At 50.8% G+C, this 17,556-nt stretch overlaps 1 protein-coding gene across 1 annotated transcript; it reads right to left on the minus strand.

Moving 5' to 3' along the window:
• Positions 1–8,287: 8,287 nt before the first annotated feature.
• Positions 8,288–16,928, minus strand: LOC147691868 (actin, alpha cardiac muscle 1). The gene is made up of 7 exons (XM_086938142.1): positions 16,794–16,928; positions 14,113–14,260; positions 12,950–13,274; positions 11,807–11,968; positions 10,838–11,029; positions 9,339–9,520; positions 8,288–8,576 (listed from the first exon to the last, which is right to left on the minus strand). Exons 2-7 carry the CDS (start codon positions 14,239–14,241, stop codon positions 8,433–8,435), a joined length of 1,134 nt encoding a protein of 377 aa, XP_086794268.1. The 5' UTR covers positions 14,242–14,260; positions 16,794–16,928; the 3' UTR covers positions 8,288–8,432.
• Between the last annotated feature and the right edge of the window lie 628 nt (positions 16,929–17,556).

Below are 17,556 nucleotides of genomic sequence, written 5' to 3' on the forward strand. Positions count from 1 at the left end.
GCCGATTCTAGGTCTATTAGGTCTAGAGTGTCCTCGGTGTTCATTACAATTTACAGCCCTGACTATGGGGCACCACTGTTGTCATCCTTATGGCTGTACCTCCATACCTTGAATGATGTGAAATGGGTTCCAACCACCCAAAAATAGAAGTTTAGTTATGTTTCCCCCAATCCTGGGTTTGTCTTTCTATTAGATACAGTCGACTAGGGGGGTCGCACCTATGGACGCCCCGGTGTACATGCCTGTGGGACTAGTGTTCCCCGTGGGCGCTTGCGCTCCCCGTGGGCGCTTACACGTTGTTAGAGGGCGGACTGTTGACAACAGTACAGCATAATATAACATTCCTCAACCATGGGTTCTTTATAATAATTCTTTAAATACTCATTGGTACTTTTTGTGGCGACCGAGAGGGCCACTGATATTGTCATTCAGTGAAATACAACCCACCGGTTTATATCATGGCGCATGCGTGAATGAGAAGCGTTTGTTCTCATATTATCTTTCGCGCATGCGCGAGTGAGAAGCGCTCGTTCTCACGCCGGTTCCCGCGCTCCCCCCTCCGAGACTGCAGGGGAGAACGTCCACCCAATCACAGGGGTCTATATAGGGGGTTCATTTCGTTTCACCCTTACCTCCACTTCCGCTTGGTCTCAAAATTAGGGGCACCGACGGACAGGTAAGCCTCTGACGGTTTTGTTCCACACGCCTATGCACGCACAGCACACGAGTCAGTGTCTGTGCTTGGTATTTGATTTACCTACCCCTCAGGGTATTTAGACGGTTAATAACCCAGAGGGTGCTCTAAGCGTTTTGGACTTCTATTTTCTGGATGTCAGTTATGGGGTCCCTAGGCACTTGAGTAACATCTGCCTCCAGGGGATAGAGTTGGTCAATTTTCGATATTTGTCGTTGCCCATTCCTACCTTCTAGCTGTGGGTCTGTATAAATTCTTGCGCAATAATATCGCCATTATCAGATGGATAGAGGCACCAATTTGTGTCTATACTGGGTTCCATTGTCGCTATTTGGAATTCCCTGATACTAACTAGTGCTAGTCTCTGTGAGAGGGGGCGCTGGGGTCCTGAGTGGGTCTTTTACACACCTTGGCTGGGTTATAGGTGTAGAGCAATTAGGCTGGACACTTTATAGATATGTGCTGAGAGTGTCCTTTTTTCTACACTACAGAGCGGGGCCTCCTACTCCCGAGCGGTCGCCGGGTGAGGTGAGGCCTTCACCCACACAAAGCTGGGTGAGTATCACATTGAGGAAATGCCTCCATGTGATCTAGCTAATATGCTTTTCCTAATTATGCAGAATGCCAATTATTCATGCATGTGTGTTTGTCTTTACTGTGTATTCACGTGGTTTGTTCTGTGGATTTAAGTATTTTTGTAATTAAATAAGACTTTTTGTCTTTTCAATAGGAAGAAGCCAGTTCCTTCTTCCTCCAGTGGGCAATGGCTCCTACCAGATATGTAACTTTTTATGTACATCTATTGTTTGATCTGTTGACTAAAATGAATTGTTTTTTACTGAACTTATTCTGTGTATCTGCAGTAGCCAGTTTAGGTCCTGAAGAAAGCTGGGGCAAAGCCCCGACAGCTGAAACATGTCGACCGTTGTACATTGCGCTTCAGGGTAGTCTTACTACCCAGCGTGTTTTTAACTATAGACACTTGGATTCCCTTTTCAAAGCAATAACGATCCACGTAGCCTATTTTATCCATTTTTTCACTAGTAATCGAGCACTGCACTTTTCTCACAATAGTCTAGGTTCAACATTGGAGCTAGACTACTGACATCCACTCGCGCCCCGGCACTATCTGGTCGGTCACATGATGGATTGTCTAAATAATTCCCACATGACGTAACTTCCACCACAATGGTGGTCTGATGGGAATCATCCTAGCCCTCTGTGCTTTCAACAACATTATGCACTCTATCGCATTTTCTTCAAAGGTACTTTTTTTACACAGTCATCCAACTGGATCACAGTCTGGTTCAGACACACACTATCTCTTAGACCTGGTCTGCTTTATTGTGTATTGTAGTTTGTGAATAGGGGTATGAGCAGACAGGTCTTTAAATATTCCCCTTGACCCTCCCCTACCCTTGTTTTTTCCAGTATTTGAGCAACTTTTCAGTTGCGGGTCAGTTTTTGAAGATGCGAACGAATTTCCGTTTGCACCATTAGCTCACCCAGCCAGGGTTTGTATATTCTCACCCCTCCCCATACTCCTCTCCCTTGACATAGAACGTTGACAACTTCACGTGCACTCTCCAATTACATATGGGGCGACTTAGACTGAATGCAGTTTAAAGATATTGAGTTCTCTTAAGGGTTATAACTAGGCTCTACCACATATAGAGACTCCCTCTGGGCCGATTCTAGGTCTATTAGGTCTAGAGTGTCCTCGGTGTTCATTACAATTTACAGCCCTGACTATGGGGCACCACTGTTGTCATCCTTATGGCTGTACCTCCATACCTTGAATGATGTGAAATGGGTTCCAACCACCCAAAAATAGAAGTTTAGTTATGTTTCCCCCAATCCTGGGTTTGTCTTTCTATTAGATACAGTCGACTAGGGGGGTCGCACCTATGGACGCCCCGGTGTACATGCCTGTGGGACTAGTGTTCCCCGTGGGCGCTTGCGCTCCCCGTGGGCGCTTACACGTTGTTAGAGGGCGGACTGTTGACAACAGTACAGCATAATATAACATTCCTCAACCATGGGTTCTTTATAATAATTCTTTAAATACTCATTGGTACTTTTTGTGGCGACCGAGAGGGCCACTGATATTGTCATTCAGTGAAATACAACCCACCGGTTTATATCATGGCGCATGCGTGAATGAGAAGCGTTTGTTCTCATATTATCTTTCGCGCATGCGCGAGTGAGAAGCGCTCGTTCTCACGCCGGTTCCCGCGCTCCCCCCTCCGAGACTGCAGGGGAGAACGTCCACCCAATCACAGGGGTCTATATAGGGGGTTCATTTCGTTTCACCCTTACCTCCACTTCCGCTTGGTCTCAAAATTAGGGGCACCGACGGACAGGTAAGCCTCTGACGGTTTTGTTCCACACGCCTATGCACGCACAGCACACGAGTCAGTGTCTGTGCTTGGTATTTGATTTACCTACCCCTCAGGGTATTTAGACGGTTAATAACCCAGAGGGTGCTCTAAGCGTTTTGGACTTCTATTTTCTGGATGTCAGTTATGGGGTCCCTAGGCACTTGAGTAACATCTGCCTCCAGGGGATAGAGTTGGTCAATTTTCGATATTTGTCGTTGCCCATTCCTACCTTCTAGCTGTGGGTCTGTATAAATTCTTGCGCAATAATATCGCCATTATCAGATGGATAGAGGCACCAATTTGTGTCTATACTGGGTTCCATTGTCGCTATTTGGAATTCCCTGATACTAACTAGTGCTAGTCTCTGTGAGAGGGGGCGCTGGGGTCCTGAGTGGGTCTTTTACACACCTTGGCTGGGTTATAGGTGTAGAGCAATTAGGCTGGACACTTTATAGATATGTGCTGAGAGTGTCCTTTTTTCTACACTACAGAGCGGGGCCTCCTACTCCCGAGCGGTCGCCGGGTGAGGTGAGGCCTTCACCCACACAAAGCTGGGTGAGTATCACATTGAGGAAATGCCTCCATGTGATCTAGCTAATATGCTTTTCCTAATTATGCAGAATGCCAATTATTCATGCATGTGTGTTTGTCTTTACTGTGTATTCACGTGGTTTGTTCTGTGGATTTAAGTATTTTTGTAATTAAATAAGACTTTTTGTCTTTTCAATAGGAAGAAGCCAGTTCCTTCTTCCTCCAGTGGGCAATGGCTCCTACCAGATATGTAACTTTTTATGTACATCTATTGTTTGATCTGTTGACTAAAATGAATTGTTTTTTACTGAACTTATTCTGTGTATCTGCAGTAGCCAGTTTAGGTCCTGAAGAAAGCTGGGGCAAAGCCCCGACAGCTGAAACATGTCGACCGTTGTACATTGCGCTTCAGGGTAGTCTTACTACCCAGCGTGTTTTTAACTATAGACACTTGGATTCCCTTTTCAAAGCAATAACGATCCACGTAGCCTATTTTATCCATTTTTTCACTAGTAATCGAGCACTGCACTTTTCTCACAATAGTCTAGGTTCAACATTGGAGCTAGACTACTGACATCCACTCGCGCCCCGGCACTATCTGGTCGGTCACATGATGGATTGTCTAAATAATTCCCACATGACGTAACTTCCACCACAATGGTGGTCTGATGGGAATCATCCTAGCCCTCTGTGCTTTCAACAACATTATGCACTCTATCGCATTTTCTTCAAAGGTACTTTTTTTACACAGTCATCCAACTGGATCACAGTCTGGTTCAGACACACACTATCTCTTAGACCTGGTCTGCTTTATTGTGTATTGTAGTTTGTGAATAGGGGTATGAGCAGACAGGTCTTTAAATATTCCCCTTGACCCTCCCCTACCCTTGTTTTTTCCAGTATTTGAGCAACTTTTCAGTTGCGGGTCAGTTTTTGAAGATGCGAACGAATTTCCGTTTGCACCATTAGCTCACCCAGCCAGGGTTTGTATATTCTCACCCCTCCCCATACTCCTCTCCCTTGACATAGAACGTTGACAACTTCACGTGCACTCTCCAATTACATATGGGGCGACTTAGACTGAATGCAGTTTAAAGATATTGAGTTCTCTTAAGGGTTATAACTAGGCTCTACCACATATAGAGACTCCCTCTGGGCCGATTCTAGGTCTATTAGGTCTAGAGTGTCCTCGGTGTTCATTACAATTTACAGCCCTGACTATGGGGCACCACTGTTGTCATCCTTATGGCTGTACCTCCATACCTTGAATGATGTGAAATGGGTTCCAACCACCCAAAAATAGAAGTTTAGTTATGTTTCCCCCAATCCTGGGTTTGTCTTTCTATTAGATACAGTCGACTAGGGGGGTCGCACCTATGGACGCCCCGGTGTACATGCCTGTGGGACTAGTGTTCCCCGTGGGCGCTTGCGCTCCCCGTGGGCGCTTACACGTTGTTAGAGGGCGGACTGTTGACAACAGTACAGCATAATATAACATTCCTCAACCATGGGTTCTTTATAATAATTCTTTAAATACTCATTGGTACTTTTTGTGGCGACCGAGAGGGCCACTGATATTGTCATTCAGTGAAATACAACCCACCGGTTTATATCATGGCGCATGCGTGAATGAGAAGCGTTTGTTCTCATATTATCTTTCGCGCATGCGCGAGTGAGAAGCGCTCGTTCTCACGCCGGTTCCCGCGCTCCCCCCTCCGAGACTGCAGGGGAGAACGTCCACCCAATCACAGGGGTCTATATAGGGGGTTCATTTCGTTTCACCCTTACCTCCACTTCCGCTTGGTCTCAAAATTAGGGGCACCGACGGACAGGTAAGCCTCTGACGGTTTTGTTCCACACGCCTATGCACGCACAGCACACGAGTCAGTGTCTGTGCTTGGTATTTGATTTACCTACCCCTCAGGGTATTTAGACGGTTAATAACCCAGAGGGTGCTCTAAGCGTTTTGGACTTCTATTTTCTGGATGTCAGTTATGGGGTCCCTAGGCACTTGAGTAACATCTGCCTCCAGGGGATAGAGTTGGTCAATTTTCGATATTTGTCGTTGCCCATTCCTACCTTCTAGCTGTGGGTCTGTATAAATTCTTGCGCAATAATATCGCCATTATCAGATGGATAGAGGCACCAATTTGTGTCTATACTGGGTTCCATTGTCGCTATTTGTAATTCCCTGATACTAACTAGTGCTAGTCTCTGTGAGAGGGGGCGCTGGGGTCCTGAGTGGGTCTTTTACACACCTTGGCTGGGTTATAGGTGTAGAGCAATTAGGCTGGACACTTTATAGATATGTGCTGAGAGTGTCCTTTTTTCTACACTACAGAGCGGGGCCTCCTACTCCCGAGCGGTCGCCGGGTGAGGTGAGGCCTTCACCCACACAAAGCTGGGTGAGTATCACATTGAGGAAATGCCTCCATGTGATCTAGCTAATATGCTTTTCCTAATTATGCAGAATGCCAATTATTCATGCATGTGTGTTTGTCTTTACTGTGTATTCACGTGGTTTGTTCTGTGGATTTAAGTATTTTTGTAATTAAATAAGACTTTTTGTCTTTTCAATAGGAAGAAGCCAGTTCCTTCTTCCTCCAGTGGGCAATGGCTCCTACCAGATATGTAACTTTTTATGTACATCTATTGTTTGATCTGTTGACTAAAATGAATTGTTTTTTACTGAACTTATTCTGTGTATCTGCAGTAGCCAGTTTAGGTCCTGAAGAAAGCTGGGGCAAAGCCCCGACAGCTGAAACATGTCGACCGTTGTACATTGCGCTTCAGGGTAGTCTTACTACCCAGCGTGTTTTTAACTATAGACACTTGGATTCCCTTTTCAAAGCAATAACGATCCACGTAGCCTATTTTATCCATTTTTTCACTAGTAATCGAGCACTGCACTTTTCTCACAATAGTCTAGGTTCAATATTGGAGCTAGACTACTGACATCCACTCGCGCCCCGGCACTATCTGGTCGGTCACATGATGGATTGTCTAAATAATTCCCACATGACGTAACTTCCACCACAATGGTGGTCTGATGGGAATCATCCTAGCCCTCTGTGCTTTCAACAACATTATGCACTCTATCGCATTTTCTTCAAAGGTACTTTTTTTACACAGTCATCCAACTGGATCACAGTCTGGTTCAGACACACACTATCTCTTAGACCTGGTCTGCTTTATTGTGTATTGTAGTTTGTGAATAGGGGTATGAGCAGACAGGTCTTTAAATATTCCCCTTGACCCTCCCCTACCCTTGTTTTTTCCACCATCTGCAGAAGCACAACAAGGGTGCAATGGCCAAACATCCCGAGAGAGGTCCTCGCGATGGACCCTGGAGGAGCAACGGCACCTTGTTAGTCCTACGGGCGATTGTGGACCTGAGCAACGGGCCTGGCAGGCTCCGCCCCCTTATGGGGCGTGAGCAAGGGGGTGGGCTGTTGGTCCACTGGGGGAGGGGACTTCCCTCCCCTAATATATGGCAAACACCGTTGGGTAGAGCCACAGTGTAATTTGGCTGTATGGGGGGATAGCGAGTGTTGCCGATATTGGCACTAAGAAGTGACCCCTCATCACACATGGTTCCTGGTTGTCTGTTATGTCGGGCTAGGAGCAGGAGGAAATCAGCAGGCAGTACAGGCGGCTTGTGGGTGTATTTTCTACTTGCGGAGAGGGAGGAGAGCAAACAGCCCTAAAGTAACAGAAGGGAATTTGTTTATGTGTGTGTAAAGGGCATGCGTACACTATAGTATTTCTTTCCTGCTATGTTGGACAGCAGGGTCCTGGAAACGAGAGACTGAGGGAGAGTGGGGGCTTGGAGTTGGTGGAGAGAAAGGCTGAGGGAGAACAGAAACTCGGAGGTGAAGGAGAGAGAGGGTGATGGAGAGCAGAAACTTGAAGGTGGAGAAGGGAGAGAATGAGAGAGCAGAGCCTTTGAGTTAGAAAGAGAGATTGAGAGAACGCAGAGCCTTAGAGCTCCAGGAGAGAGAGGACGAGGGATAGCTGAAACTTGGAGGTGGAGGAGAGATAGCAGAGGCTTGAAGGTAGAGGAGAGAGAGGCTGAGGGATAGCCAAGGCTTTAAGGTGGAGGAGAGAAACACTGAGGTGCTTTATTAACCTTCTTGCTTTCTCAGATTTACTTTAAAATGCACCATTTCCCAACAGTTTTTTCAAAATTTTCATAAGGTGGAATCCCCCTTATGCCAGTAGGGCTCGCTTGCTACGTTCGCTCGCCACAGGCCACTCATCCCCAACATTTACGCCTCACCACTTTCAAATGTCTCAGAGACTGAGGCAAATGGTCCCTTGGTAGATGGGTGTTTGCAGGTGGCTTCTGCAATGCTTGCCTGTAGAAAAAAAAGGCTGCTTCTACCTTTCCACCGCCCCTGGTCCCCCCTGCTTGTTGCCCCTCAGCTTCTCATAAACAAAACAAAAGGTTTTTTTTCGTTTTTTTTATTGTACGTAGAACATTTAATTTTTCATAAATAACAAAAAGTTCCAGAAACAAAAAAAAATGCCATCGTTTTTCGAAGCCGTCCAATCCCTGTGGAAGGCAGTACGGTAGAGGCTGGGCCATGTCCATCTGTGGTCTTGGGCAAACGGACACCACAGCAAGCTAATCTCATCCAGGGGAGGCGGCTCGGCGCCGCGGGCGCCATCTTGGTTGTTGCTTTTGGCACCGGTGTTGGTGGTGCGTGGGTGGGAGGGAGGGGTGTGTAGCTGCCTGAGACGGAGCAGGGCTCCCGGTAAACTCCTTGGAGATGGTAAAGGGTCGGGAGCAGAAGGTGGTCGTAGTGAGTAGGGGGGCAAACTCCTTAGAAGCACTTCCTGTGGACGATGGAGGGGCCTGCCTCATCGTATTCCTGCTTGCTGATCCACATCTGCTGGAAGGTGGACAGGGAGGCCAAGATGGAGCCACCGATCCAGACGGAGTATTTACGCTCTGGGGGAGCAATGATCTAGAGAGAGAAGAGGAGAAATGGGGGACATGTTACACAAGCGACATTGAAGCAAGACCAAGGTGGGGAGAGTTCAACACATGTCCCCAACCGGAAGTGGGCATCCCCGCCAGGAAAGTGAATTTTGGAAAGTGTGGACAAGCGTGGCTTTTCTTGAACTCTCAATGGACCGGTCTTACATGGAAGCACTAGTCTCAGGCATGGGCATACGGGTTGACCTCTTCAAATGAACCCCTGCAAAATGGCTCCGAGTATCAGTGACCTGAATCTCCTGTATACATATATAAATACTGTATTGTCCTTAAGGCCTGTGACAGCCCAGAATAATAACTTGGAAGCTGAAATGATGTCTACTCTACTCTTAAAGCGGTCCAATTAATGATTTTAAATTGTTGACAATATTTTTTTTCATAAGTTCAGAAAAAGTTATTGGATGAGTTGTATCATGGTTACTCATTATAAAGTTTGTATATGCAATATACGGAAATAACTAGATTTTAATGCACCTACCCATCTGAAATGGTGGCAACCTATTTTGGAATGTGGCCACTAGTCAATTTCTGTCTCTGCCTACCTGGGTCTGACATGACGTGGAAAAGTTCCCCAAAACTTCCTCAGATTGTCGGCCTATCCAGCAAGGGTAGCCCAGGAAAGGATGGGAGAGGGCCTGTGATACTGATGACCGCCTTAAAATCTACAGTCTAAACTCTGATGGGAGACAAGTCCTTTTTGGTCTTAGTGGGAGTGTAGTGTTCTGCTTACCTTAATCTTCATGGTGCTGGGGGCCAGGGCAGTGATTTCCTTCTGCATCCTGTCAGCAATACCAGGGTACATGGTGGTACCACCGGACAGGACGTTGTTGGCATACAGGTCCTTGCGGATGTCAATGTCGCACTTCATGATGGAGTTGTAGGTGGTCTCATGGATGCCGGCAGATTCCATTCCTGGGGGGAAGGAGAGTGTACATGTCAGGAGGGTCGGTCAAGCGTGTACACACACACACACATGACTCCAAGTCATGGGTCAGGCTGTGGGCTCTAGGCTGGACTCCGCCAGGACTGTGAGGGAGTATGTCCAACTCTACAGAGGGACTGTGCATGTAGGGGCATGGGTAACCCAAGTGGCAGGCAACGCTGCACCTTACTAGATAGAACCGTGGGCAGAGGTGGCCAGGCGGGTTTTGAAGGCACTTCTTGGTGAGCTGCGGTGAAAGTGCACCTTTATATTTGTAACGGGGTGAAGGGTGTTGGCCCTCTTATAAGGGACATAGAGCGCGCCTTCCGGAGAGATTCTAGTCATGGCCAGAGTTTTGGAATCTTCCTGTGTAAAAGTGGACGTGGGGCATGCTGGGAGTTAGGGAATAGTAAACCAGTGATGAGGAGGGGGAAGCAGGCATCTCTATGGAGGCTGGAGAGAAAAGGACAGACAACCCTGCAGCTGAGGTCTGATGGCATCAGAGGGGGCTCTAGTTCAGAACTTCACCTTATATGGATTTACTAAGGAAGGTGTGTGGAGGGTGGAGTAAGAGCGCCTCCCTGGTGTATGCTCACTAAGAAAGTAAGACAGGGAGAGGGTATGGAAACATCTTAAGCAGGAGGGCGTTGTGGTAAGGGCGCCTCCTGGTGTACACTCACCAATTAAGGAAGGCCGGTAGAGGGTCTGGTGGCATCATGGGAGGTGTGTGGGGGGGAGTTCTTGGAGTAAGAGCGAACCTGGAGTATGCTCACTTATGAAGGAAGGCTGTGAGAGGGTCTGCTGGCATGAGAGGGGCAGGGGAGGAGGCTGGGTAACAGCGCCCCCTGGAGTATGCTCACTTATGAAGGAAGGCTGTGAGAGGGTCTGGTGGCATGGGTGGAGGGTGTCTGTGGGGGGTTGAAGTAATAGCGTCCCCTTGTGTAAACTCACCAATGAAGTAAGGCTGTGAGAGGGTCTGGTGGCATGGGTGGAGGGCGTGTGGGGGGGGTTGAAGTAAGAGCGCCCCCTGGTGTACACTCACCAATGAAGGAAGGCCGGGAGAGGGTCTTGTGGCATGGGAAATGTGTGTGGGGGGAGTTGTTGGACTAAGAGCGCCCCCTTGTGTACACTCACTAATGAAGTAAGGCTGTGAGTGGGTCTGGTGGCATGGGTGGAGGGCGTGTGTGGGGGGTTGAAGTAAGAGCGCCCCCTTGTGTACACTCACCAATGAAGTAAGGCTGTGAGAGGGTCTGGTGGCATGGGTGGAGGGCGTGTGTGAGTAAGAGCGCCCCCTGGTGTACACTCACCGATGAAGGAAGGCTGGAAGAGGGTCTCGGGGCAGCGGAAACGCTCGTTGCCGATGGTGATGACCTGGCCGTCGGGCAGTTCGTAGCTCTTCTCCAGGGAGGAGGAGGAGGCGGCGGTCGCCATCTCATTCTCGAAGTCCAGAGCCACGTAGCACAGCTTTTCCTTGATGTCACGCACGATCTCACGCTCGGCTGAGGGAGAGATGTTTGAGAGTTGGTTCGTGTACTCATTCTCGGTGGCACCTTCCTCCCTCGCCCAGTCCCCTCCATCCCCCCTCATACCATTTTAACGCCCCTGTCTCGGAATCTCCGCCTTGCCTTCCCTTGCCTCACGCGCAGCCTCGCGCAGTTCCTCGCTCTGACGTCCACTTCAGAAGAGGTCAATGCTCTGCGCCTCGAGTGCACCTGTCCGCTCAGCTCTGTCCTTCGGTGTATTCACCCGTCTGTCCCCTGCCCCTCTGAGTCCCAGGGGTTTTCTCTCTCAGCCCTCCATCCCCCTGAAGGCGCAGAGCTCTCTCAGTCCTGCATTCCTCTGAAAGGGCAGAGCTCCCTCTGGCCCCCAGAGGTTCGCCCTCTGAGCCCTCATCCCTAGTAGGTACTGACCTCCCTCTGTTAGTCCTTCATCTCTCTGACAATGTTTAGTTCCTCTGTCCCCCGAGATCCACCATCTTAGTATTTCATCCCTCTGAGGGTGCAGGGCGCCCTCTGGTACCCTGTTATCCCTCCCTCCCTCAGTAGGAACGGAGTTCCCTTTGTCATCCCTCTGAAAGTGCAAAGTTATCCCTGCTCTCCGGGACTCACCCTCTCAGTCCCCCATCCCCCTTAAGATGCAAAGCTCCCTCTGGCCCCTCCATCCCTCTGTTGGTACAGAGCTCCCTCTGTCAGCCCTCCATCCCTCTGTTGGTACAGAGCTCCCTCAGTCAGCCCTCCCTCCCACCGAAGTCCATCCGAAGCCCCGGATGTCCTCACCTGTGGTCACGAAGGAGTAGCCACGCTCTGTCAGGATCTTCATCAGGTAGTCAGTCAGGTCCCGGCCGGCCAGATCCAGGCGCATGATGGCGTGGGGGAGGGCGTAACCTTCATAGATGGGCACGTTGTGGGTGACGCCATCACCGGAGTCCAGAACGATACCTGAGGGAAGGAGCACAGAGCGACGGTTATCACGTGACTTCTTGGAGTAAACCATACTCACAGGCCAGGTGAGGGCCCAGCGGACCCACACTAGCCCCTCTGGGTGGAGGGAGGGGGGGGGGGGGTCACCACTGGACATCCTGGGGCGCAGCCAGCTACCAAAAGACCTTACAGGGAGGTAGTGGCTACCACAGGGCAGGCCACCACCAGAATACCTCAGAATAGCAATTTCAACAGTTCAAATTAGCAGGCGGCCAACACAACACGTGCAAGGCCCAGGCAGCTATCCGAATAGCACAGGACCAGGTGGGCAACACAAGACCTCTCAGGGACAAATCAGTCCATTCGGGACTGCGAGAGCCCTGGGGCCATCACAGGACCCCTCGGGGCTAGCATGCCATCGAATAATAGCAGAGGGCCTAAATAAGCCATCACAACACCTCACAAGACCAGAGAAGCTACCACAAAACTGCAAAGGGTAAGGGAATTTCACAATATTTTTCAGGGGCTAGAGTCAATAACGGACAGCACACAGACCCAGCAGCCATAGCAAGACATTGTGGGGCGTGGTTGCTACCGTTGCTAAGAGTTGCTACCGTTGCTAACAGTTGCTAAGGGATCTAAGTGAGTCAGCCTAGACAACCTGGGTACCACAAAATTACAGTGGTCAAGGGCCATCACAAGATCCCCCATACCTTAGGAGGTCCTCAAAACTGCGGGCCTGATGGACATATACGACCTCCCATGGGCCGGGCTGTCAGCTTAGGGCAGTGGAGAGCCCAGCAGCAGTCACAAACTTCTCAGGGCCAGGCGGCCATTTTAAGACCTTCCAAGGGTCTGGCGGGGTCAACAGTGCAATAATAGCCTCCGTTCGGGAGGAGGGAGTGGTGATGTCCCAGGGGCCCCTGGATACTTCAGGGCGTCTGGGCCACATTGAGGGGGATGAGAAGGGAAGGGGGGGGGGGGGGGGTGAGCTCTTACCGGTGGTACGGCCGGAGGCGTACAGGGACAGCACAGCCTGGATGGCCACATACATGGCGGGGACGTTGAAGGTCTCAAACATGATCTGGGTCATCTTTTCACGGTTAGCCTTGGGGTTCAGGGGGGCCTCTGTGAGCAGGGTGGGGTGCTCCTCGGGGGCCACGCGCAGCTCGTTGTAGAAGGTGTGGTGCCAGATCTTCTCCATGTCGTCCCAGTTGGTGATGATGCCGTGCTCGATGGGGTACTTCAGGGTCAGGATACCCCTCTTGCTCTGAGCCTCGTCCCCAACGTACGAGTCCTTCTGACCCATACCCACCATGACACCCTGCAGGGGGGAAACAAGGGGGCTCGGTTAACCCGCGACACAGCAGCGAGAGCGGCCCTGCCATCGTGAGATGTAGTAACGGGCGGGGGTGGGAGATGATTGTCTGCCCTGGGCACTGTAGGGGGGGGGCGTGATCCTCAGATGTATTAAGGAGGGTAAATGTGCCCTATTGGGGTGAGGGTCGTCTTCACGGGGTGCTCGAAGGTGCGGCTAGGGTAGTGATGGGCTGAGGCGCCCTGTACATATATGAGAGTGATTGGGTTGGTCACAACGGGATGCAAGTGGGCGGAACTGGGCGTTTCAGTTTTTGTGGGGTGCAATAAGGTGGGACATTTATGGGGTGTCTGATGACTGTAAGAAGGACTCTACAAATTTGAGAGAAACAGGCAAGAGGCTTAGGGGTACGAGAAGCAGCAATGGGAATGGGCTGACGTCCCTCTGCCATTCTTGCACGTGACGTGCTGAGGGGCTTTAAATGGGGCATGGTGTGCCGGACTCAGCTCAGATGGAGTTATTTTTAAAAGTCCCATGCGAGCGAGATGGGCGGCTGGCGAATTAACGAGGGAGCTAAAAATGTTTCCAGGAGGGCAGGTGGGTTAGTGAAAGGGGGTGTAGGCAGTGGGGGCGTCGAATTAAGCTGGTAAATGATCTGGACGCGCCTGTCGCAGGCCGGGGGTCTGGGAGGAATGTGCTTAGGTTAGCAATTCTTCTAAGTACTGGACAGACAGCTGCACCGGGGACAGCTGGGTGAGGGGGGGCACCGCCTCGGGTGGAACCACAAGGGCATGAGCGGTCGTCACGCCCCCTCACAGCAGATGGGAATATGCGGGGCACTTACCTGATGGCGGGGGCGACCCACGATGGAGGGGAAGACGGCGCGGGGAGCGTCATCTCCGGCGAAGCCGGCCTTCACCAGGCCTGAGCCGTTGTCGCACACGAGGGCGGTGACTTCTTCATCGTCGCACATGGTGGTGGTGTTGTGGTGTCTGTGGAGGGAGGAAGACGGGTGAGAAGGCAACACGAGACCCCCATTCCTAGCTCCCGCCCTGCGAAAACAGTATTGAACTACGTTCTTTTAGTAGTACCCCCAGCCCCGGCCAGCAGGTGTCACTGTAACATTAGTGTGTGTCACCCCCCACCCCCAGCTGACTGTTATTTCAGCGGTGCTCCCAATTCTTCTGTCCATGACAGTCCCCTAACCACCTTTTCCTAGGATGTGTTATTCCAGCCGTTCTCCCAGCCCTGGCCAGCAGATGTCACTGTAGCATCAGTGCTGGTCACTCCTCACTAGCTGAGTGTGCTACTTCAGCAGGAGACCATCCATGACAGAATTTCCTCATTCTACTTTCCCAAAGGCAGGGGTCTCCAAACCGGTCCTGGAGGGCCGGATCCATGCCAGATTTTTGGGATATCCCCATTGAGATACATGTAGTTATTTTAAAAATCTGGCACGGATCCGGCCCTCCAGGACCGGTTTGGATACCCCTGCCCTAAGGGGTGTTATTTCAGAATCACTCCCATCCTCAGCCAGCAGGTGTCACTGTTAGAGTGATACGGGGCTCGCACGACCTCCCCCCCTCCCTCCCCCCTCCCCCCCCCCCAAGGTAATTGTTACTTCAGCTGATTCCCAGCCCTGGCCGGCAGGGTGCGCTCTATCAGCTATGGTCCCTAACCTCGTATATGAGCAATGACTTCAGCATCACTCCCAGCATATGAGAAATACTCGACCCTCCCTCCCACAGGGCTGTTTCTTCAACTGCACTCCCAGCGCTCTCCGCAGGCGTGGTTGTAAGAGCATGTACTCCTTCACCCACATCCACAGACCCCTGCGACCTCCTCACAGACCATACGCACACACGTCAGCCTGGGGTTAAGCTATAGAATAACAAATAACATAATTCAAAATACTTCATGCTCTAACATCCTCGCTCAGCTAGCTCCCAGATCACTACTCAATGAACGGCAAGACAGCGTTGTGCCCAAGATCAAAAGGTGCCCCTGCAGATCCAGGGCACAGATCCCTCAACCTTGCTCTTTAGTCCTGTACATCTCCTTCCTGCTCCTGCGAGCACTCATTATCCCAGGTCGCAGGAGAGATCGCAAGTTGCCCTATGTCAGGGCTGAGTAGCTCACCTAGACCATTTGCATTCTGGTACTTGAAGTCCTGAAATTATACCGAGCAAAAGAAAACTACAAATACCAGAAGTAAAAATAAGACTGGGTAACCACTCACACTTCCTATCGAGGAAAAATATATTATTCTTGGATCAATTCCAGCAGCCCCTCTTTTTCCTGCATCCTATTTTTTTTCTTTCTTTTCCCTTTTTCTCTTTTCTTTAGTTTACTCTTTTTCCCTTTCGTTTGCTGTTTCATTCTGCCTACCCTTTCCACTCTTTTTTTGATTGATGAATTTTTTTGTTCACTGCACCCTTGTTTCTCATTTTCCTTCTCTCCACTCCTAGCCTCTGGTGTTAGCTCTACCACTCATGTCGCCAACAGCTTCTTCTCCAATATATTCTCCTTTTGCATTCCTTCTTCATATTTTTCTCTCTTTCTGTGTTTCTTCGTTTCTCCATCTCTCACATTCCCCTCTTACTTCCTCTTTTTTTCTCCCCCACCCACTTTCTTCGTTACTTCTCTCTCTTGTTCCCCCATCTCCATTTACTGCTCCCTTCTCTCTCCCGGCATTGTCCCTTGGCGCTGTGAAATCTGCCCACCCTTCCCCGGTCTATGCCCCCTCTCCTGTTCTCACGTCTCTCCTCTCTTCTCGACCCCTCCGCGTCTAGCTGTCAGTTTTAGCCCCGCCTCTCTCTGCCTCTTCAGATAATATTGCTATGAATAGTGCTGATATCTCTGAAGGGCTGAAACCTCTTCGCGCTACAGGCACTCTTCAAAGCGCAGTAGCCGTTTATGCACCAGTGAGAGTTTGGTATTTAATCTCCCCCGAGAGTCCCTTAAACAAGTCCGAGCCCCTCCGGAGCTCAAATATCATTGCGCCCCTTTGGCTAAGTTAAGAACACCATGGAAGCCGCTTGTTGCCCAGCACAAGAGTCGGGTCACGAAGAGATGCCCCTCTCTGATAGGAAGCCGTGCATGGCAGAGGGGGTGCTCCAATGTGCCACCCTTCGGCTGAGCGACGGCGCCAATTACTCGTCCTAATCCTTCATTCTAAACCCCCTGGCCCGAATGAGGAGTGACAGCCGCCGGGCAGGATCCGGGTCTGTCACTGGGCCTGGTGCCAGCTGACCGTCCAGCTCCAAATGACCAGGGCTCCATGGTCTGTCCACCCCAAGGGTGCCAAGCCGTTCCCGGCGCGGGCACCGGCGAGGCCGAGATCCGCAGAGGTGGTCCATGGAGTGCAAAGGTAGCTTAGGCACCATGTGTGATCCTGGGCAGATGAGCCATCGGCGTGGTCCATAGGGCTCGTCCCCCGGCGCAGTCGAGCCCCGGACTCAAGGCGCTACATTTCCCTCCACAGTCCCTCACTAGACTCTGCTGGGTCTCGGTGCGGTCCCTTACCGGCTCTTGGAGCAGCGATGAGGCCCGGAGGGATGGCTTGGCGACGGCTACGGATGGCTCTTCTGGCCACGCTCCGGGGTATATATACCAGCTGCCCTCCTCGCGCGCACGCCCCCCGCCGGCACGCTCCATATTTGGAAAGGGTCCAAGGCACCTGTGCCAGGCCCATTCATGGCCAGCTTACCGGCCCCAGCCCCGTCCACGCCGGAGGGCCACCCCAGGGCGTCCCGGCCCTTGTAAGGACAAGCCGGCGACAGCTTGGGGGCAACCATGGGAAGCCATTCCTTCGCCATATATAGCGCTCGGGCGGGCCAGGGAGGCACCTGCTTCGCACCAGCACCGTCTATACGTCCGCCGCACCCTAAAGGACTATTCTGAGCACAGCCTTTCTAAGAAAAGTGGCAAAATCGGCCCAGAGGGGACTTGGGGGGCTGTGTGGGGAGACCTGAACCAGCTTTACTGAGGGGCCCAGTCACATTTTATGAACCCAGGACCCTATCACCCCAATATTAACTCAGGGTAGGTCTGTAGTAAACAAATTACGCAACCTCCCGGGAGCTGGTAATGGATACCTATACATTGCACGGGAACAGGACATGTATCCCATCCCAGAGCAGGTCTGTAAGTAATGAAAACTGAGAACAGAATGATGTTACCCCTCTAGCGCTAGAGGCAAGTCTTATATCCACACACAGACACTCACAAATCATAGACACAACCACTGTGGGGTTGTTTATTTATGTGTTTGTGGTCTTTAATAGCG

Source organism: Lissotriton vulgaris, chromosome 9, assembly GCF_964263255.1.
Source record: "Lissotriton vulgaris chromosome 9, aLisVul1.2, whole genome shotgun sequence".
Taxonomy (NCBI): domain Eukaryota; kingdom Metazoa; phylum Chordata; class Amphibia; order Caudata; family Salamandridae; genus Lissotriton; species Lissotriton vulgaris.